Source organism: Oenanthe melanoleuca, chromosome 26, assembly GCF_029582105.1.
Source record: "Oenanthe melanoleuca isolate GR-GAL-2019-014 chromosome 26, OMel1.0, whole genome shotgun sequence".
NCBI classification, from domain to species: domain Eukaryota; kingdom Metazoa; phylum Chordata; class Aves; order Passeriformes; family Muscicapidae; genus Oenanthe; species Oenanthe melanoleuca.
The window spans coordinates 3,952,439-3,971,471 of record NC_079359.1 but is presented as its reverse complement, the minus strand read 5'-3'; the positions used below and the strand labels follow the sequence as shown (position 1 = coordinate 3,971,471).

Genomic DNA, 19,033 nt, shown 5'->3' with positions numbered 1-19,033 from the left:
ATTTCCAGTAAATCCCATTCGATTTCAAGCAATTCATCCCACAAGTATGTGTGGGATGCCAGGAACTCCTCGGTCTTGCTTAGGAGCAGGAGCCCAGATGGGCTTTGTCTGGAATAATTCAGCTCCCAGTGGCTGGAGCTCTTTGCTCCAAATGCTAATAGAGTGAGTAATCAGAGATCTCCATCCAGTAAATTATTTATCTTATCTCTGGAACTCGGGGAGGCATCTCAGCCAGCGACCTTCTGCGGAAAAAAGAAGACGGAGGGGAAAAACCTAAAAAAATAGGGACGTTAGTTAAGAGTCCCCAGCTGGAGCGACCACATGGCCACTTTTACTGGAAAGGGGAAAAGTTCACTGGTTGGCCCGTGATGAAGCAAGAGCGGGGAGGGCGCGGGGCACGCGGGGAAGCCGCGATTCCCGGGAAAAGCCGGCGCGCCAAGGAGCGGCCGCAGCGCGGCCCGGGGGCGGGGCCGCGGGACCCGCGCGCGCCGCCGCGCCCGCTCCCCATTGGCCGCGGGGGGCAAAGGGGGCGGAGCTCCGCGCCGCAGCCCCGCCCCCAGCGCGGCCCGGCCCCGCCCCCGGGCCCTGCGGCTCGCGGGGCCGGCAGGGGCCGCGCGCCACACGCGGCCGGGCCTCGCGCGGAGCGGCCGCTCGCGCCCGCACCCCGCCCGCTGCCGCCGCCGCCCTCACAGCTGCCCGGCCCCGCCGCCGCCACCGGCCCCGCCACCGGCATGCTGCTCTCCAAAATCACCTCGCTGGCGCACCTCCGCTCCGGGACCGCCGGCGAGCTGCACCCCGCCAAGCTCCAGCCAGGTCAGGGACGCTCGGCCCGGGAGTGCCCGTCCCGGCTCGGGGCCGGCCGGGGCAACGGGCGCAGCGCTGACGGGCGGGTCTCGTCCACAGGGAAGGAGAAGGAGCCGCTGGAGCAGCTGTACCGGGTGGGCCCGTTGCTGGGGAGCGGCGGCTTCGGCAGCGTTTACTCGGGGATCCGCCTCTCGGACGGCGCCCCGGTAAGTGGCGGGGGAAGAGGGGGCTCGGCGGGGCGGGCGCCGCGCTCATCCCGGCGCCGCGCTCATCCCGCCGCTCCCCTTGGCTCGCAGGTGGCGATTAAACGCGTGGCTCGGGACCGCATCTCGCAGTGGGGCGAGCTGGTGAGTGAGCGGGGAGAAGCCGGGGCGTGACGGGCGGGGATGAGCCGAGACGCGGGAGGGTGGAAACCGGGACAGCGCGGGGGGAGCGGCTGTGGGGTCACCGGGGGACGCGGAGCATCCCGGGCTGGGGAATGCCTAGCGCCGATGGGGGCGGGCAGGGAGACACCGGGATGCCCAGGACCGGGGGGAGCGGGCAGGGAGACACCGGAGCTTGCCGCGGGCGAGGGTAGCTCAGCCCCGCTGATGGCAGCGTGGTCGCCCCGCAGCCCGGCGGCAGCCGTGTGCCTTTGGAGATCGTGCTTCTGAACAAGGTGGGCTCCGGCTTCCACGGCGTCATCCAGCTCCTGGACTGGTTCGAGCTCCCGGACAGCTTCGTGGTGGTGATGGAGCGTCCGGAGCCGTCGCAGGACCTCTTCGACTTCATCACGGAGCGGGGGTTCCTGCCCGAGGAGATGGCGCGGGGGCTGTTCCGCCAGGTGCTGGAGGCCGTGCGGCACTGCAACAACTGCGGCGTCCTGCACCGCGACATCAAGGACGAGAACATCCTGCTGGACCTGGCCACGGGAGAGCTCAAGCTCATCGACTTCGGCTCCGGCACGTTCCTCAAGGACACGCTGTACACGCAGTTTGACGGTGAGCCCGCAGCCGGGGGACGCTCCCGGGGCCGGGCATTGCGCGGCCGGGCCGGGCTCCGGAGGTTTCCCCGTGGCGGGGGGGGACGGCATGAATTCTGCAGCCGCTGCCAAGTTGCTGTTTGGCACGGGGAGGATGTTGTGAAACGGGAGCCGGCTCCCGGCCCTGCTGACAGCCTCCGTCACCCAGCCTGGCTCGGGCTGGGGCGGGGGAAGCCAGCGTGACAAAAACACCCCGGGGAGGGGGACAGCAGAGGGGGGTTTGCAAAATCCGAGCACCGGCCGGTTTGGTTGGCAGGTGCGGAAGGGTTGGGGCTGCTCCTCTCCCCTTGTTTACCTTGGTTTATAATTTTAATTTTATTTTTTTTTGCCATTGCTGCGGGGGGGGGGGGGGGTTAAAGGCGTGGCTTTCCCCCACCCGTAGGTGGGTTTTTTCCCTCGCATGTAACGGCCGGGCCTTCCCCGGGCCCTGCTGCCCTCTTCTGGCACCGACGCCTTCCTTTTACAACCCAAAGTTTGTAAACAAGAGTCACGTGCTGGCGGGAAGGCGGGCGGGTCACGCCGGGTGCCGGCGGCGCCCAGCGCTGCTCGGGCCGGGCGCTGACGGGCCCGTGTGTCCGCAGGAACGCGGGTGTACAGCCCCCCGGAGTGGATCCGCTTCCACCGCTACCACGGCCACTCAGCCACCATCTGGTCCCTGGGCGTGCTGCTCTACAACATGGTGTGTGGGGACGTGCCCTTCGAGCAGGACGAGGACATCATCCGGGGACAGCTCTTCTTCCGCCGCCGCATCTCTCTCGGTGGGTGCCGCCTCTGGGGGAGGCAGCGGCTCCCCGGGAGCCGTGGGGAGGGGGCTTCATCTCCCTGTGCTGCCATCCTGCTCTCCTCCCAAACACAGGGTGGACAGGAGCCTGCTCTGACTGATCACTGCTGCTGCTTTCTCTCCCCAGAGTGCCAGCACCTCATCAAGTGGTGTTTGTCCATGCGTCCCTCGGACAGGCCGTCCTTGGAAGACATTTTCAACCATTCTTGGCTGCAGGACATTCACCTGGAACCAGCTGAGATCCACCTGCACAGCTTGATCCAGGAGCCTGACAAGTAACAGCTCCATGCAGTTCCTGGTCATAAGAAGCAAAGAAAGCCAGACTTTTTCATCTTGACCGTAGCACTGAGCAAGGATCCTCAGATGTTCTCAGATGGGAAAGTGCACATCTTGTCCTGGAGCTGAGCTGGGGACCTGCTCTTCCAAGTTCTGGTAGCCATCATCCAAGCCAGCTGTCCTGGACTCCATCTGAATGACCTTGTCTCTTCTGAGATTTTACCAGTAGTTTTATTTTGGACTGGTTTTGGAGGCTCTCAAGTGTCATCTTGACCTGCTGAATTGGATGATGAGAGGATTGGAGACCTGATTGCAAGAAAAGCTTCAATGGGGGAAAACTGTATGGAGGGCAGGGCCTGTGGCCAAGTGTGGCTGTCCCTTCTCACTGTCCCTTCTCGCTGTCCCCGTGCTCGTGTGCCTTCTGTTTGATCTGAGCTGTGCTGGAGGAAAGACTTGACTTTTCCTACAGTGCTGCTTTTCTTAGACTCGCCTGGGCCTATAGTTCCTTTTCCCTTTTCAAAAAGGAACTGGGTCAGAAGATGCTTGGGAACCAAGTGGGTTATGCCTCGCCTCCTGTGCCTCCATCCCACACGGGTTTTCTGGGGTTCTTTGCTTCTCTGTGCCCTCACGAATGCACAAACAATGCAAACCAACAGCTGTAAATGTGTACATAGTTCTACAGGAGCAAAGCTTGATGTACAGTTGTGAATAGTGATAACATTTTGCCTTTTTTTTCTTTTTTTCTCATTTCCAGTTTTTGTTTTTTATTTATTTTCATAAATTTGTTGTTTGTTTGTTTTTTAAAGGAAGAGTTCTAGCCGCTAGGAAGACTTCTAGCCGCTAGGATAACTTATTTATTTATTTATAATTCATGTGGGTTTCCAGCCCATGCCTTGCTTCTACAGCTGCTGATCCCCCAGTTTTCCATTCGGGTTTTCCCTCTGTTTCTGTCCAGTGTCCATCCCCGGGCCCGTCGTGTTTCTGTCGCGTGTCTGGTGGAGGTGTGGGGTGGCTGCTTCTCCCCAGCTGTCTGTGTACATAGTTCTGGGTGCTGTTCTTTCCTTGCCACGTGCAGATTTCAGTTTGCAGATGAATTTGGGTTTTCTCCACGGGTGTCTTGTTTGGGGCTGGGGAGGGGGGAGCTGGCCCAGGCTGTCTGCATTGTCCAGTCTGTAACCAAGTGTGTAGTCGGCGGGTTTTGTTAATAGTTGATATTGTACAGGGGAATTGAGAAATCTTATTTTTTTTATGCGGTTTTAAATAAAAACAAAAAACTTGATGTGATGGAGACATTCCTTTGTTGTGGGGCAGGATGAAGGATATGCTGTGAGTTATGGGGTGCCAGTGACCACACCATGGCTACTCCAGAGACCTTGACTCCAAAGATCCAGGACTAGGCAGTCAAAAGCACCATGGGGACAGCCAAATCCATCCCTCCACGGGGTGTTTCCAGAGCTGACTGCTCCTGGCAGCTCTCCTGGGAGAGATCAAAGAGGTGCTGAGCCCTTCTCCTTCCCATTCATCCACAGGCTGGTGCTGAGCATGTGCTGGAGCTGGCGAGTAAACAAACATCAAAGGGGCCTTATGAAACGCCGGATGTTGTCAGCCAAATTCAATTTTGGTAAGGCAGATCCTGTTGCTCCGGCTCTGTTGGGTGTTGCTGGTGGGTGCAGGAAGCTGCCAGCGGGCTGTCCCCACCTCCAGCCCGGCCAGTGCAGAGCAGCAGAGGAAGCTGATCACGGATTACGAGAAGTCGGTCGCTATCAGTCAGCAGCGGTCGAGTTTTTTTTACCCTTCAAACTGTCAAACCCCATTTCCAGCTCTGCGGCGCTTCAGGGATGTTTGTTTGTGTGTTTTCTTATCTTGGTTTGATGCTTTTTTTTTTTTTTTTTTTTTTAATTAGTTTACATGTGTTGAATTTTGGAGCCCTGTTTCTGCATGACCTGCTGTGTGCACAGGGCTGTGTCTGCCCCAGAGAAGGGGCAGCTTTTCCCTTCTATAGGTGACTTTGCAAATCCCCAGATCTGGCACAACAGGACCCTCCTTTCCTTGGCTTGCTCCAGGGCTTTTTTTCACCCTGGGCTCCCCTGTCCTGCTTTCCAAGCCATGGGGCTGCTAGGAGGGAATAGGGGGTCCTGGAGCCAGATCCAGCCTCATGGAGTGTCTCTGTCTTGGTGAAGAAAGTGTTAAGTTGATTTGTTTGTTTTTCTTTTTTTTTTTTTTTTTTTTTTTTTCTATTTCAGCTGCATCTTTCATCTCTTTGGGGCTGCTTGAAGCAGGAAGCTCAGCTCCAAACACCGTCAAAGTTTAGGCCTATTTTGAGATGTGGTTTGGATCTACCCGCCTCTCTCTCTTTTCCCCTTAAGACCATCCAGGAAGCTGCTCTTACACGAACACAAACATCTCCACCACACCTCCTGCTACCACATGGAGCCCCCGAGCCCCCTGTGAGGGCACTGTCCCCCCAGCCCCCCAAACCCTACCACAGCCTGGCCCTGGGCTGTGCCCGGCCCACCTTTCCCGTAAGCGCTCACGACTCTTGCGGTGTTTCTTAGAAAACGGAGCAGAAAGGCTGAGCAGCTCCCATGTGGAGCTGGGTGCTGATAGCCCCTTGGCTTCCGCCTCTGGCTGGTGATTTTGTCACCCCCAGGCTCGTCCTACAGAGCTGGCATGTCCCCAGCAGGGTCCTGCTGACACAGGGACCGTCCTGGGTGTTGGATTGGTGTGTGTGTGATCCCCTGTCAGTAATACACACACAGGGCTAAGTGCTGCCAGATTTGTGTCCCAAGGCTCTCTGGAAAAGGATCAGTGTATGTTTGATTCCTTCAGCACCAGCCTTTCTGAGCAGTAACACCTTCACAAGGACAAGAGCCACCAGATGCGTGTCCCAGGTGTCTGGCACAGGGAAAGGATCATGGGAGGCCAAAGATGGGCACTTACAGCATCAGCTGCCAGTTCTCCCCTCCAGGCTGCCCATCTCTGTCACACTCAGGGCCTGGGGGAGAGAAGAGCCCTTCTCACCTCTCATTTTTCCTCACTGAGGGGATATTTCCTGCACATTGGGACCATCAGCTATGACAGGAGAGGATGAAAACACAGGAGTTATCCATTGGAGGTGACACTGCTATCCCACTACTCTTTCACAAATTTTTCTTGCTCCCCTGTGTCAGCAGGCAAAGCACCCACAGTGCAGAAATTGGAGGAAAAAAAACAAACAATGAAGCAGGATCAGGAGGAGATTTCAGGCAGTTGGAACTTCAGTTCTGGGAGCACTGGAATCCCACGGATGACTGAGGTCCTTCAAAGTGCCAGCACTCATCACACCTGTGCCTTTCTGTACTCCATCCCCAGCTAAGGTGCTTGGAAAGACCACTCCAGGGAGTCTGGAGCCACAGCAAAAGGGACATTTATGTTTTACACATCCCTTTCTGGGAATGGGAGATGAGCAAACTTCTGCCATGGCTGGAGAAAGGTAGATGAGCACCAAGGAGAAAAGGCACCTGGGGATCAGGGGCCAGGCTCACCACAGGGACCTGGAGAGCCAGAAACTCAGAGGTGGCACCTCATCACCTCCCTGTCCTGAGGAAAACATCCAGCTGCCCCTGAGGCACTGCCTCAAACCCTTTGGCCTTCTTGGCACAGTGAGTCACAGCAGCTATTTTGGACTCCTGCCTCAGGTCGAGGTGAATTATCAGCAAACCATGTGTCCCAGGGCTCCAGCTCCCCAGAATGAACCCTTGTGGAAACCAGTCTGAGCTTTGCCAGCAGCCTGTGTGACAACAGCATCATCTCCATGTGGGGAAACTGAGGCACAGTGACCCAATTCGCTGGGGATCTTTTGTGGTGGATCTTGGGCTCACCTGCTTTCCCCTGCCCTCTTTCCTCAGGCTGGATTTGCTGCAGGAGCTCCCAGCTTTAATCCCCGATGTCCCCAGGTCCCCCGGGCCGGGGATTGAATCCTGCAGGAGCCAAGACCAAAGCCCTGCCTCCTCTCATGTGAAACCAGGGTGAAACTTGTCCCTTCCCAGGCCTCCTGTGACACCCCCACCCTGCTGGGACAGCGAGGGGGGCAGGTGCTGGTTTCAGGCACCTGGAGCCCACTCAAGACTAGAATCTCGTGTTTTGGAGTTTACAGGGACTGTTCCAAGAGCAGCTCTGCGCTAGCCCTGCCTCCGTGACACATCGAAACTGCATCACTCAGCCTGTGAGTTGGTGGGGGTTTTAAAGAGGAAAAAACACTTTATTCACCATAAAAAACCCCAAACGAACCGCAAAACCTTTCCAGTGTGTAAAGTTGAGTCAAATTTAGCAGCTTCAGCTAGAGAAACATATTTTGAAAGCTGTAATGGGAGTGTTTCTTTAATCTCTTTCCAAGTTTTTGGTCCCCTACCTCCAGGGTAATATTTTTGTGTCCTTACTCACTGGGTTTATTACATTAGGAGGGGGTTAAGCAACCCCAAAAACGAAACAACAGCTCCTGTTACAAACTGCAACACTTCAGTGGCCCACTAATACCACAGAGGCACGCGTGTGAATACGGGGGGCAAGCGGGTGTCGGGAAGGAGATCTCACCCACTGAGAAAGCTGTGAGAGAAACAGAAGGGCAAAAAAATGTCACTTCAGGTCACCCAAAATTCTCCATCTCTCTCCCTGAAAGGGGAGATGCTGGGGCCCTCAGCATCAGCAGCAGCCCCACGGGGATAATTCGGTGCCAGGCTCGGTGCCAGGCTGCTCCGAGGGGCTGATCGCTCCCTGCAGGGTGCCCACATTCACCCAGGTGTGTGCAGGTCCCCCCAAAACACACAGATTTCCATTCAGCCCAGTTTGACTCCTCGTTAACCAACCTGACATAATCAAGGCGCAATTGTGAGCGCCAAGGATTTGGGTTTCGCCCTTCCAGGATGTGGGCACAGCAGACAATGAGCCCCCCACCCCGGCCAGGGCGGAGGGGTCACTCCTCTGTTGCTCTAGCAGGGTGTTCCCAAATAAAACCCTGATAAAGGCAATCCGCGAAGCAGGGGAAGATGATGTGTGAATTGCCATGGAAAAGCGGGAGGGGAAAAGCGGGATCCCTCCTCTGGCAGGGGAGGAACAGCAAAGCCAGCCCAGCCTGCCTGCAGAACCCCAAGGAGCTCCGCAGGGATTCCCAGGTGCCAAAAGCGCCCCTCGGACAGACGGACGGACTGACCGTGCTCAGCCCCCACTCCCGGCTCCCATTTCCCGGAGTTTGCATCCCGCGTTACGGGATGAAGGGATTTGTGATAACACTGTTGGATGTGTTAAATGTGATAAATATCCATCCCAAGGGTTTTGAACTGCCTGCGTCTCCACCCAGCTCCTTCCTGGAATCTTCGCTAGTCCAACACAAGCCCTCTGACCAGGAGGGCAGAGCTCTCCCTGCAGCTGGGTACCCTCAAATGTGCTATTTTTGCCAGCTCTCAAGTTTCCTTTCTCCGCTTCAGCTTCACGATGGGAAAAGGAACTGATTCTTCTGTCTCGAGGTTTCATTCTCGTTCAGAATCGAAAGCCGCTGGAGATGCTGGGGTGGCTGTCAGAGCCAGGGCTCGCCCTGCCCCCCGAAATACCTCCCTGTACCCCGGGAGCGGGTGATGGAAGAGCAAAAAGCGCCGGCTCGGGAAGGCGGCAGCGCCGGTGCTCAGGCACCGCGACGAGCCCGTGCCGCCCTCTGCTGTCAGCCAGCCTCCCCAAACAGGCGGTTTTGCAGAAAATACCCTCATTTTGAATATTTCTTCCTTTTTTTAAAGTGCTGCCAACCCTCCCGTGTCCTGAAAGGCTTCTTCTCCCCTTTGGCTTGGTCGAGCTGGCCACGGGCAAGGTGAAATCTGTGTTCAAGAAAGGGCTGGACTCAGTGCTCTGGTCTAGTTGGTGAAGTGGGGAACAGCCAAAGGTTGGACTGGATGATCTCAGAGGTCTTTTCCAGCATAAATAATTCTGTGGTTAAATTCAGTCGTGGCACATTCCTCTAGACCCAAAGTGCAGGTGAGGCCACCATGCTCTGGAGGTTCCCCCTTGGCTGAGGACGATGGAATTAATTCTTCATCCACTGCCAAGCTGCTGCTTGGCAAGAGATGGATGTTGTGAAACAGGAGCTCCTGGCTCTGCTGACAGCTCCGTCACCTACACTGGCTCTGGTGGGGGCTGGACTTGGAGCCAGTGTGACAAAAACACCCTTGAAGGGGCAGCAGAGAATGGGCTCTGCCTGGTTTCATTTGCAGGCACGAAGGGCTTGGGCTGCTCCTCTCCCCTTGTTTGCCCTGGCTCATGATTGAGGTTTTTGGCCAGGGAAGGGGAGGATAAACACAGGTTTTTCCCCAGCTGTGGGTGGGTTTTTTCCTTGTAAAGTCCAGGCCTTCCCCAGGATTGCATTGCCATTTTTCCAGCACTGTGAGCTTCATTTCACACTCCAGAATTTGTAACCAAGACCCAGGGGCAGGAGAGAAGGCAGCAGGTGCTGCCATGTGTCCCTGGGCAGCTCCTGCACCCCAGGGATGCCCAGGCGAGGTCTGGAGCAGCAGCACCCGCCCGATGAGCTCCTGTGTCCTGCAGGAACGTGGGTGTACAAAGTCTGTTTGTCCATGTGTAATAAACTGATAAATGAAATAAAATTTAAAAAGGAAATTTTGTGCGTAATAAGAGTGGTTTTTTATACATTTTTTCTTTTGAATCCCAGAATGGTTTGGGTGGAAAGAGATGCTAAAAACTCCTCCTGCTTCACCCCTGCCATGGCAGGGACACCTCCCACTGTCCCAGCTGCTCCCAGCCCCATCCAGCCTGGCCTTGGACACTGCCAGGGATCCAGGGGCAGCCACAGCTGCTCTGGGCACCCTGTGCCAGGGCCTGCCCACCCTCACAGGAACAATTCCTTCCCAATATCCCATCCAGCTTTGCCTCTGGCAGTGGGAGCCGTTCCCCTTGAGCTGTCATTCCAGATCCAAAGTCCCTCCAGCTCTCTTGGAGCCTCTTCAAGCTCTCAGGCGTCCGCGGAGCCTTTCCTTCTCCAGGTTGAACATTCCCAGCTCCGCTCCAAAGAAAGATTTTAACTCTTTTCCCGGGCGGTTTTCCCAAGATGGCGCCGCCGGGGAGCGCCTGCAGCTCCCACTGCGCTCGCTGGGCGGCGCCAGCGAGAGCGGGACTGCCATAGTGCGCATGCGGTCATTGCCCGTGCAGCAAAACTACAACTCCCGGCATGCACCGCGAATACCGCCTGGCTACGCGGCAGCCTGGCAGGAAAGACTCCAGTTCCCGGCATGCCCAGGGAAGAAAGCGTGAACACGTGACTTTAGGCTTTCTGACCCTGCGGGGACACCGTTCCGGCCGCTGAACCCGGAAGTGCCGCCGAGCCCCGCGTGGATCGCACATGGCGCCGCTCGGACACCCGCGGGCGATCGGGCCCGGGCACCGCGCCCGCCGGGTGAGTCCCCGGCGCCCGTCCCACCCGGCCTCCATCGCTTCTCCCTCGGTTAATGGCAGCCCGGTGCCGCTGGCTTGACTCACGCCGCCCCGGCACCAGCATCAGCCGTCCCTGCACAGGGCGGGAGCGTTACCCTCGCTCCCCACAGCCACACCGGGACTGCCCCGGGCCGCAGCGGGGGCTCCTCCCGCCCCGCTCACAGCTGGAGCCCGGCAGGAACGCGCGTCTGTCCCTTCACCCCTCAGTGTCACCTCCCTGCCAGCCTGGCCCGGGGCGGAGGGAGGGCAGAGGAGCTCTCGGGTGTTTGTTCAGCCCTGGGCTGAGCCGAGGGAAAAGCGGCTCGGGAGGCACCGAAACCCGCTGGGGAACCGGAGAGCTCAGGGAGAAACGGGCTCGTGGTACCAGGGGAGGTTTGGGTTGGAAATAAGGGAAAATTCCTCCGCAGAAAGGGGTTTCCAGCCCTGGCACGGCTGCCCAGGGCAGTGGCAGTGTCCCCATCCCTGGAGGATTGAAAGCCGTGTGGATGTGGCACTTGGGGACACGGGAGTGGTTGGGCTCTGATCTCAGAGCGCTTCTCTACCTTTAACCATTCTCTGTATTTTGTGGGACCCACCAATATCTTCAGGACAGTTTTCCTGTATCCAGTTTCCAGAGTATCTGTACAAACACTCCCCTTCTGGCTGCTGCCAAACAGCCCTCTCTGGTTTATTATCCTGCATTTTAGAATGCTGAAATATTTATAGTATTTGTTGATTTGCTTTAATAAAATACATAAAGCTTTGTATTTCCTCACAAAACCGATTTTGTGCAGAACACCTGCTTTGGGGAGCTTTGGGTGCATCCCAGACCAGCGGATTTGGGCACCTGTCAAACGTTCTCATTGTCTGCCCCGTGTCCATAATAAATCCCTTTGGGGCTTCCCCTGCCCCAGCGCCCCGCCCTTAATCACAGGAGGGGAATGTGGGGTGCAAAGCGCCTCTGCCCTCGGCTGCCACACCTGGGGACACCTGGGGACATCAGGGGACATGAGGGACACCAGGAGACACCAGGAGACACTGGGGGGTACCGAGGGACACCAGGGGACACCGAGGGACACTCGGGGACACCTGGGGACATCTGGAGACACTGAGCGTCACCAGGGGACACCAGAGGACACCGAGGGGACACTTGGGGACACCGAGGGATATCAGGGGACACAGTGGGACACCCAGCGTGCCTTCGATGGGCACGGTGTCCTAGCTCTGCCCGTGAGCCTGGGCTGGCTCCTCCTAAAACACCGAGCGTTAGCAAGGTCCACTAAGTGTAAATTAGTGCCATAAGTGTAAAAAAATGTGAATAGATGAGGGTAAAGAACCGCCAAGAGCGGGAGAGAAGGGTCAGAGCGGCAGCACCGCCGGCAAGCACCAGGGGGAGGCGGAGAGCGGCGGGGCCGAGGGACGGGGGGATATTGGGGACACTGGGGGATATCGGGGACACCTGGGGGATATCGGGGACACCTGGGGACAGCCGTGGCCGCGCCGTGTCCCCTCCCCTGCCGCGGGACACGGCGGAGCCGCCCGAGCTGCAGTGCCGGCTGCGGCCGCGGGAGGGCGCGCGGGGCCCGGCTTGGGAACGCACCAAAACTCCGAGATTTTACCCCAAAACATCTCAGATTTTACACCAAAAACTGAGATTTTACACCACCAACTGTGATCTTTACACCAAAAACTCTGATTTTACACCAAAAACTGTGATCTTTACACCAAAAACTCTGAGATTTTACACCAAAACCTCTGAGATTTTGCAACAGAAACTCTGATTTTGCAACAAAAACTCTGAGATTCTACCCCAAAAACGCAGAGATTTTGCACCAAAACCTCTAAAATTTACACCAAAACCTCCAATTTTACACCAAAAAACTCATGAGATTTTACACCAAAACCTCTGAGATTCTGCACCAAAAACTCAGAGACTTTATACCAAAAACTCAGAGATTTTACAGCAAAACCTCTGAGATTATACACCAAAAACTCAGAGATTCTACACCAAAAACTCAGAGATTTTGCACCAAAACCTCTGATTTTACAACAAAACCTCTGAATTTACACTTTTGGACACTTCCACACCTCCCACACCTCTCAAACACTTCTTGCTCTTTCCTTCCCTGTTTGCTCCCCCTTCTGTATTTACACACTTCCTTGGAAAAATGTCACTGAAATGAACAATTCTGGTCACATTGCTTCCCTTCCAGATTGGTCCTCAGAGCCTCACCCTGCAAAACCAGCAAATCTCCCTCCCCACCTGGCCCTGCTGAGTTTTTGGGGCACTCAGGTGGGGTTTGAGGATGTCTCGGGTGTTTTGGGGCTCATCTGAGTTGGTGCTTAAAGGGAGGAGTGGCAGAAAGGGAGGAAAGAGGAGGGAGAAAGGAAAAAAAGAAAAGTGATGTGACAATGGAAGGTGAATTTTTAAGCTGGGGAGGAAGAGGGAGAAGTAGAAATGGAGGGCAAGTGTGAGGGGAAAGGAGAGAAAAAAAAGGATGGGCAGGAAAAATGAGGGTGAGAGAGAAGGGAACAAGGACAGAAATTAAAAATCAAGTGGGGAGAGGAAGGGAACATGGAAAAAAAGCAGGTGGGAAGTGAAGAAAAAAGGGAAAAGGAGGAAGGGAGGGTGAAGAGAAAGGGACTGGGAGAAGAAATCAGTGAGAAGAATGTCGGATTTGTCTTCACAAACGAGCTGTGGATCTGCTGGTAGATAAAACCAGCACTGAGAGATAAAAGAAACAATGGGATGGATTTCTGATTGATGAATGGAAAAGATATTTGCCTTTACAAACAAACTGTAGGTTTGCTGATAAATGAAACTGGATATTGGAAGATGAAAGAAGCAACGGGGGAAAACTATGAAGTCTGTAAGAATTAAAATTAAAAGCGAGGGTTGTACATTAGAGGGGAATCTCAGATATCAGGTGTTCTGGGAAGTCTGTGCCTCTCAAGTACCTCAGCCCATGGGGAAAGAGAGAGGGAAATGTGGATGGGAAATTGGGATAAAAAGGAGGCTGTGTCCTCCAAAAATTCGAGAGAAATACATTAAGTAAGCTCTAAATAACACACAGACTAAACAGCAAATAAAAGAGATTTTCTAACAGAGGTGAGTGTTCTGGTGGACATGCCAGGGCTGTACCAGACAATGCATTTTGAATTTGCTGTCAGTTGTAGAGGAGGCTCTGCATCTCTTCCTTTGTGTTTAATTTGGGGTTTTGATGTTTTACATGGTGTGTTTTTTCTAATGTGTTTCTTGCTTGCACCATCTTTCATGCTTAGGGAATTTACCATAAACATTTGGGTTTTCTTGCAATACAAACCCTTTTCTTCTCCTTAAGAAATAATGAGCATAAGGAAATCATCACCAGTGGGTTAGGCTGAATGAACTCAAACCCACTGGATCCACACCCAGTCCTGCACAGAAATCCACCTCCTGTTCCACCAGAGCTTCTTCCTTCCCTCTCCCTCCACATTTGCCCCAGATGAGACAGCTCAGAGCAGCCCAGCCCCACCTGCCCTCCCCAGGCTCTGCCTTCCCTGCAGGACCACAAACATGCACTGGTCCATACTGGGAAGGATCAGAAAGGGCAGAAGAAAAGCTGGGGAGGAACAAAAGGGCCACCCAGGCTGACCTGAGGCTCTGCAGCCACTGCTGGGTGGTCTCAGCCTCCCCAGCACCTTCTGCCTGGGTCATTCTCCGTGGGTGGGCAAGGGAAGTCCTGGTCACAAAGAGGAATGTGTCTGCCACAGCCCTTGTCCAGGGAAAAACTCACCCAAGGTTCAGCTCTGAGTGCTAAAGGGGATCAAATAAACTCTGGTGTGTGTTGGATTATTGGAATGTGGCTGCTGAAGGAGGAAGGGCAACGTTGGGAGATAGGAAAGGGTCTTCTGGGCTGAGCTGCCATTTCCACAGGTTTTCCTTCAAAATAGTTGAATTTTTACAATTTCCAAGCTTTCCCTGTGGGTGAGTAACCACCACAAACCCCTGAGGTGCTGCCCTGCCCCGTTCCAGGCTGGTGTGTCTGTGCTCCCAGTCCCACCTGGCTCTGCAGTGCCTGGAGCCCAGAAATCAGGGAATCCTGGAATGGGTTGGGTGGGAAGAGACCTTCAAACCCGTCCAGAGCCACCCCTGCCATGGGCAGGGACACCTGCCACTGTCCCAGCTGCTCCAAGCCCTGTCCTTGGACATTCCCAGGGATGGACCAGCCACAGCTGCCCTGTGCCAGGACCTGCCACCATCCCAGGGAACAATTCCTTCCCAAAATCCCATCTAAACATCTATTCCTTTAGTTTAAAGCCATTCCCCATCACCCATCACTCTCTGCACATGAGGATATATTTCCTCATGGCTTTCTCCAACAACTTAGAAACTTCCTGAGGAGTTTGAGTGGGTGGAGTGAAAGCCATGGTGTGAAAACCATGCCCTGGGTCAGAGCACAGAGCACAGAGATGAACCTGTCCTGTTCACACAGCACAGGACAGAGATGAACCCGAGGGACAGTGACTGCAAACCTTCCTTAGGGGTTAGAGCTCCAGAGCTGTGTCCTAGGAGCTCATCATTTACTCTGGCAACCCCCAAAATGCTGAACATGGGGTGTGAATCCTACAGTGATCATAAACCCTCAATCAGAGCAAAATCTCAGTCAGAAACTCCTGGCAAAGCCAACAACCACTAAAACTGGGTGAAAACCTGGAAATGCTGTTAACAGCTGCTTTACAGCTGCTTTAGGGGTGATTTTTTGGGGAGGAGACATGGCAGAATAGTAGATCTTGGCTGCAAAATGGTATTTCTGAGAAGTCTTTTACATTAAAAGCACATTTAACGTGTTTACAATTCCAAAAACCCCCTCTCCTCAATTAAGGCATTGAATGGTGCTTCCTATGATGAGCCTCAGTAAAAAAGGGGCCAAAACAATCCTGAATGCCATGTGAGGTAATATCAAACCAAATCAAAGGTTAATTTGGGGTTCAGAATGAGCAGGTTGGGTGTCAGAGGCAGGACAGTGACTGACTGAGAGCTCTTGCTGCTGTTCTGGGGCAGAGCTGGGATGCTGCAACATCTCAGGGAGAAAAGATATCACAGTGAATATTCCTGAATGTGCTCTGGAGAGAAAGCTGAGAACAACCAGGGGAGGAAAAACCCAACCAACATAACAGCTTTTACAATCCTGTTATAATAATAACATAATAATCTATTTATATATATCTATATATCTATATATCTATATATCTATATATCTATATATCTATATATCTATATATCTATATCTATATCTATATCTATATCTATATCTATATCTATATCTATATCTATATCTATATCGATATAGATAGATTATAGATATAGATAGATTATAGATATAGATATAGATATAGATATAGATATAGATATAGATATAGATATAGATATAGATAGATATATAGAGATAGATAATAGATAATAATATATAATAATGTTATATATATAATATATATAATAGTAATATAAACCTTTTATAAAGCTGATGCTTCCAAAATGAAGCTGAAATGAAAACATCTGAGCCTTTACCTTTGCAAGAGGTGATATCCCAAATTCAACCTGAGGAACAGTGAGTGAGGATTTTTGCTGATCTGTGCAGGCTTGAGGAAATCTGACAGAGCTCCCCAATGGCCACAGACACAAACCCCACATTGTGATAAACCATAAAATGTGACATCTGATGGAACACAAAGAATTCAGGCAGAGCCAGTGGTTTTCTGATGGTCCTTTCCCTCCAAACAATTCCTTCATTTTTCACCAAGCAGCACCATCCAGCCTCAACAGCCAAACTCGACAGGCATTTTTGCCTGCTGGGGTTTTGCAGGGGTTACTTTGACTACTGATAAAGCCTGTAGTGTTATGAAATTAAGGCACATTAAATGGATTGAACAGAGAGCATTAATCTGGGCAAATTACTCCCAACCATTAGAAAACCATGGCTGTGGCAAAGTCAGACAATGGTTTCCATTAGAGAATAGACAATTAATGCCATATATAACCTTTCTCCTAGACCCTACAGCTCAAAGGAAGCTTTTTGTTCTGCTGTGATACAATTTAGAAAATATTTCCTAGATCTCTGGTTGTGCAGATGATTCCTTTTCCCTATTCCATTACTGTGAGGGGCTGGAATGATGGGTGAGAACACTTTATTTATTTATTTATTTATTTATTTTCAGAACCCTGAACTCCAGCTGAGGGGAGAAGGTGTGGGAAGCAGAAAGTAGCATTATTTTATTTGTTTTGCAGTGTTACTGGAGGTTACAGCAGGCTGGTCACAGTCCTGGTGGGCATTTCCAAGCTCTCTTTGGCAGGAACTTTGCCATCTGGGCAGGAGGGAGGCGTGGAAGAAATTATTCATTCTGCAATTAGTTTGGAGATAATAAAATAATTGAAGTTTCCTCACGCCTAAAGCTCCTCTTGTCCCCTGAACTCCCTTTTGGAGATTTTTCTCCCATGTTTTAGCCATCCAATAATCTGCTTCCAGCCAACCACTGCTCCAACACTGTTTTCCCACCTATTCCCATGTTCTCATCATTTTGGGATCCTGGCACCTGCTGTGCCAAGGGTGCCTCTGCTGCCTCCAGTGCCTCCCTCCTCTTTTCCATGCAGAAGAGTCTTTGCATTCTGCTAGAAATAGCTCCCTTATCTTATAAAAATCCATCAGAGACACACAGCCTTTATTTCTTCCTACAGTGACCCTTCCTTTAGTGAATTTGTGAGTTTTCATTTTAATTATTTATCATCAAAAGATTCTTTTTTTCCCCCCCAGACTGAACCCACAGTGCAGCAGAAAGTTAAAAAAAAAGCCTCTTATCACTGTGTTTATTATCTCTAGGGCCCATATTCACAGGAAATTAAACATCTGAGCACATCAGTGTAGGCTGAAAACAGTCACCCATGTTATTTATCTTATTATTAGGAAATGCTTTTGAGACAAATTTTAGAGGAAAATTTACTCAAGCCCCTTGAGTGAGTGTTTCTTTCCCTGAGTTTCTCTGAATTACCAAGGCCAGAGCTGAGCAGTTAAATGCACTTTGTACAACAGTTTCAAGCATCTAAAAGGACACTGAAAATTCCTCAAGTCTTACACAGAACATCAGAATGATCTTTAGAAAGGTTATAAATAATCATTACAAATAACATTTATAAAGCTCTCTTGGTGGGACACATGAGGAGGAAAAATCCAGTGGTTTTATCCAAGTGCTTTCCATCTCTCAGCTCAATCAGCAATATTCCTGAGGATAAAACTCAGCTTTTTTCATTCTGATCATCAAAAACCTTGTGCTGAATGTTGAGGACCAAGACAAAGCCTTCATTGAGGGAAGCAGGGAGAGTTCATGAGGGCAGGGAGAAGGAGTCAGGAAGATAAAATGACATTTTGCAGGCGTGTGCACAGCACTGAATGGTGGCACGGGAGCACTTTGGGCACATGATCCACAAGGAATTCCCTGATGGAGTGTCCACAGCTGGCTTTGCTCTATCCAGCTGTCAGCACAGGCTGTGACATCCCCAGAGCTGCACACAGGGGCCACCAGCCCACCCTGGGCCCACCAGAGCTGGCACGGGTGGGCTCAGCTCAGTCTGAGTCAGGAGTTTCTCCTGCAGAGACAGGACAGGAGCAGCATTCCCTGCTGAGCACTGGGGTCACTCATCCCAGGGCTGGGGACGCTCAGCCTGGAAAGGAAAATGCTCCAGGCTGAGCTCAGAGCCCCTGCCTGAGCTTAAAGGGGATCCAGGAGAGCTGGAGAGAGACTGGGGAGAAGGGATGGAGGGACAGACACAGGGAATGGCTCCCACTGCCAGAGGGCAGGGATGGATGGGATATTGGAATTGCTCCTGGGAGGGTGGGGAGGCCCTGGCACATCCCAGAGCAGCTGTGGCTGCCCCTGAATCCCTGGCAGTGCCCAAGGCCAGGCTGGATGGGGTTTGGAGCAGCCTGGGATAATGGAAGGGGTCCCTGCCATGGCACAGAGTGGAACTGAATAAGCTTTAAGATCCCTTCCAACCCAAACCATTCTGGGATTCCATAATTCCATAATTCTGGAGAGTGTGGAAATGGATCACACCAAAAAACAAATGGTTCTGTGTCTTGAAAAGCCCTTTGCTTGCAGGATGTGTAAGTGTAGAAAGTGCTGAATAAAACAAGTTTAGGGAATTTCCTTTTTGTTAAAATTACCCACAGAATCCAAGAAAAAATGGACAAACAGGGAATGTTGCCTGGAAAGTTATTAGGAAAGAAAATTGAGTAAATTTACTAAATTAATTGCTTCCAATAAGGGCAGCAGTCAGTGCAGCCTTCTCACTGCACATTGACCAGATGCCATTGAAGCAGCTCCTTCACAGAGAAAAGATAAATTAATTCTCTTTTGGCTCAGCCAAACACAGCAAGTAAATTATTTTCTAAATAAAAACAAACATAGTCAATAAATATAACCAGAGAATGTTGTAGTCTAAGGCATGATACAATTTGGAAAGTTGTTTTCTGTCATTCTTGGAGCTGTTGGTGTGTTTAAGGTCCCTTTCAGCCTAAACCAGTCCTGTCCTATTCTATTCTATTCTATTCTATTCTATTCTATTCTATTCTATTCTATTCTATTCTATTCTATTCTATTCTATTCTATTCTATTCTATTCTATTCTATTCTATTCTATTCTATTCTATTCTATTCTATTCTATTCTA

General features: G+C 52.2%; 1 protein-coding gene across 1 annotated transcript; it reads left to right on the top strand.

Moving 5' to 3' along the window:
- The first annotated feature begins 611 nt into the window (after positions 1–611).
- Positions 612–4,161, top strand: PIM1 (Pim-1 proto-oncogene, serine/threonine kinase). The gene is made up of 6 exons (XM_056511472.1): positions 612–813; positions 904–1,010; positions 1,101–1,151; positions 1,418–1,784; positions 2,407–2,583; positions 2,734–4,161. Exons 1-6 carry the CDS (start codon positions 732–734, stop codon positions 2,883–2,885), a joined length of 936 nt encoding a protein of 311 aa, XP_056367447.1. The 5' UTR covers positions 612–731; the 3' UTR covers positions 2,886–4,161.
- Positions 4,162–19,033: the final 14,872 nt, after the last annotated feature.

What these genes read in the sequence shown, in the direction of transcription:
- PIM1 (XM_056511472.1), top strand. Translation starts at nt 732, where the DNA reads ATGCTGCTCTCCAAAATCACCTCGCTGGCGCACCTCCGCTCCGGGACC. An exon ending in GCCTCTCGGACGGCGCCCCG is followed by an intron (nt 1,011 to 1,100) that starts GTAAGTGGCGGG and finishes CTTGGCTCGCAG; the next exon opens with GTGGCGATTAAACGCGTGGC. An exon ending in CCGCCGCCGCATCTCTCTCG is followed by an intron (nt 2,584 to 2,733) that starts GTGGGTGCCGCC and finishes TTCTCTCCCCAG; the next exon opens with AGTGCCAGCACCTCATCAAG.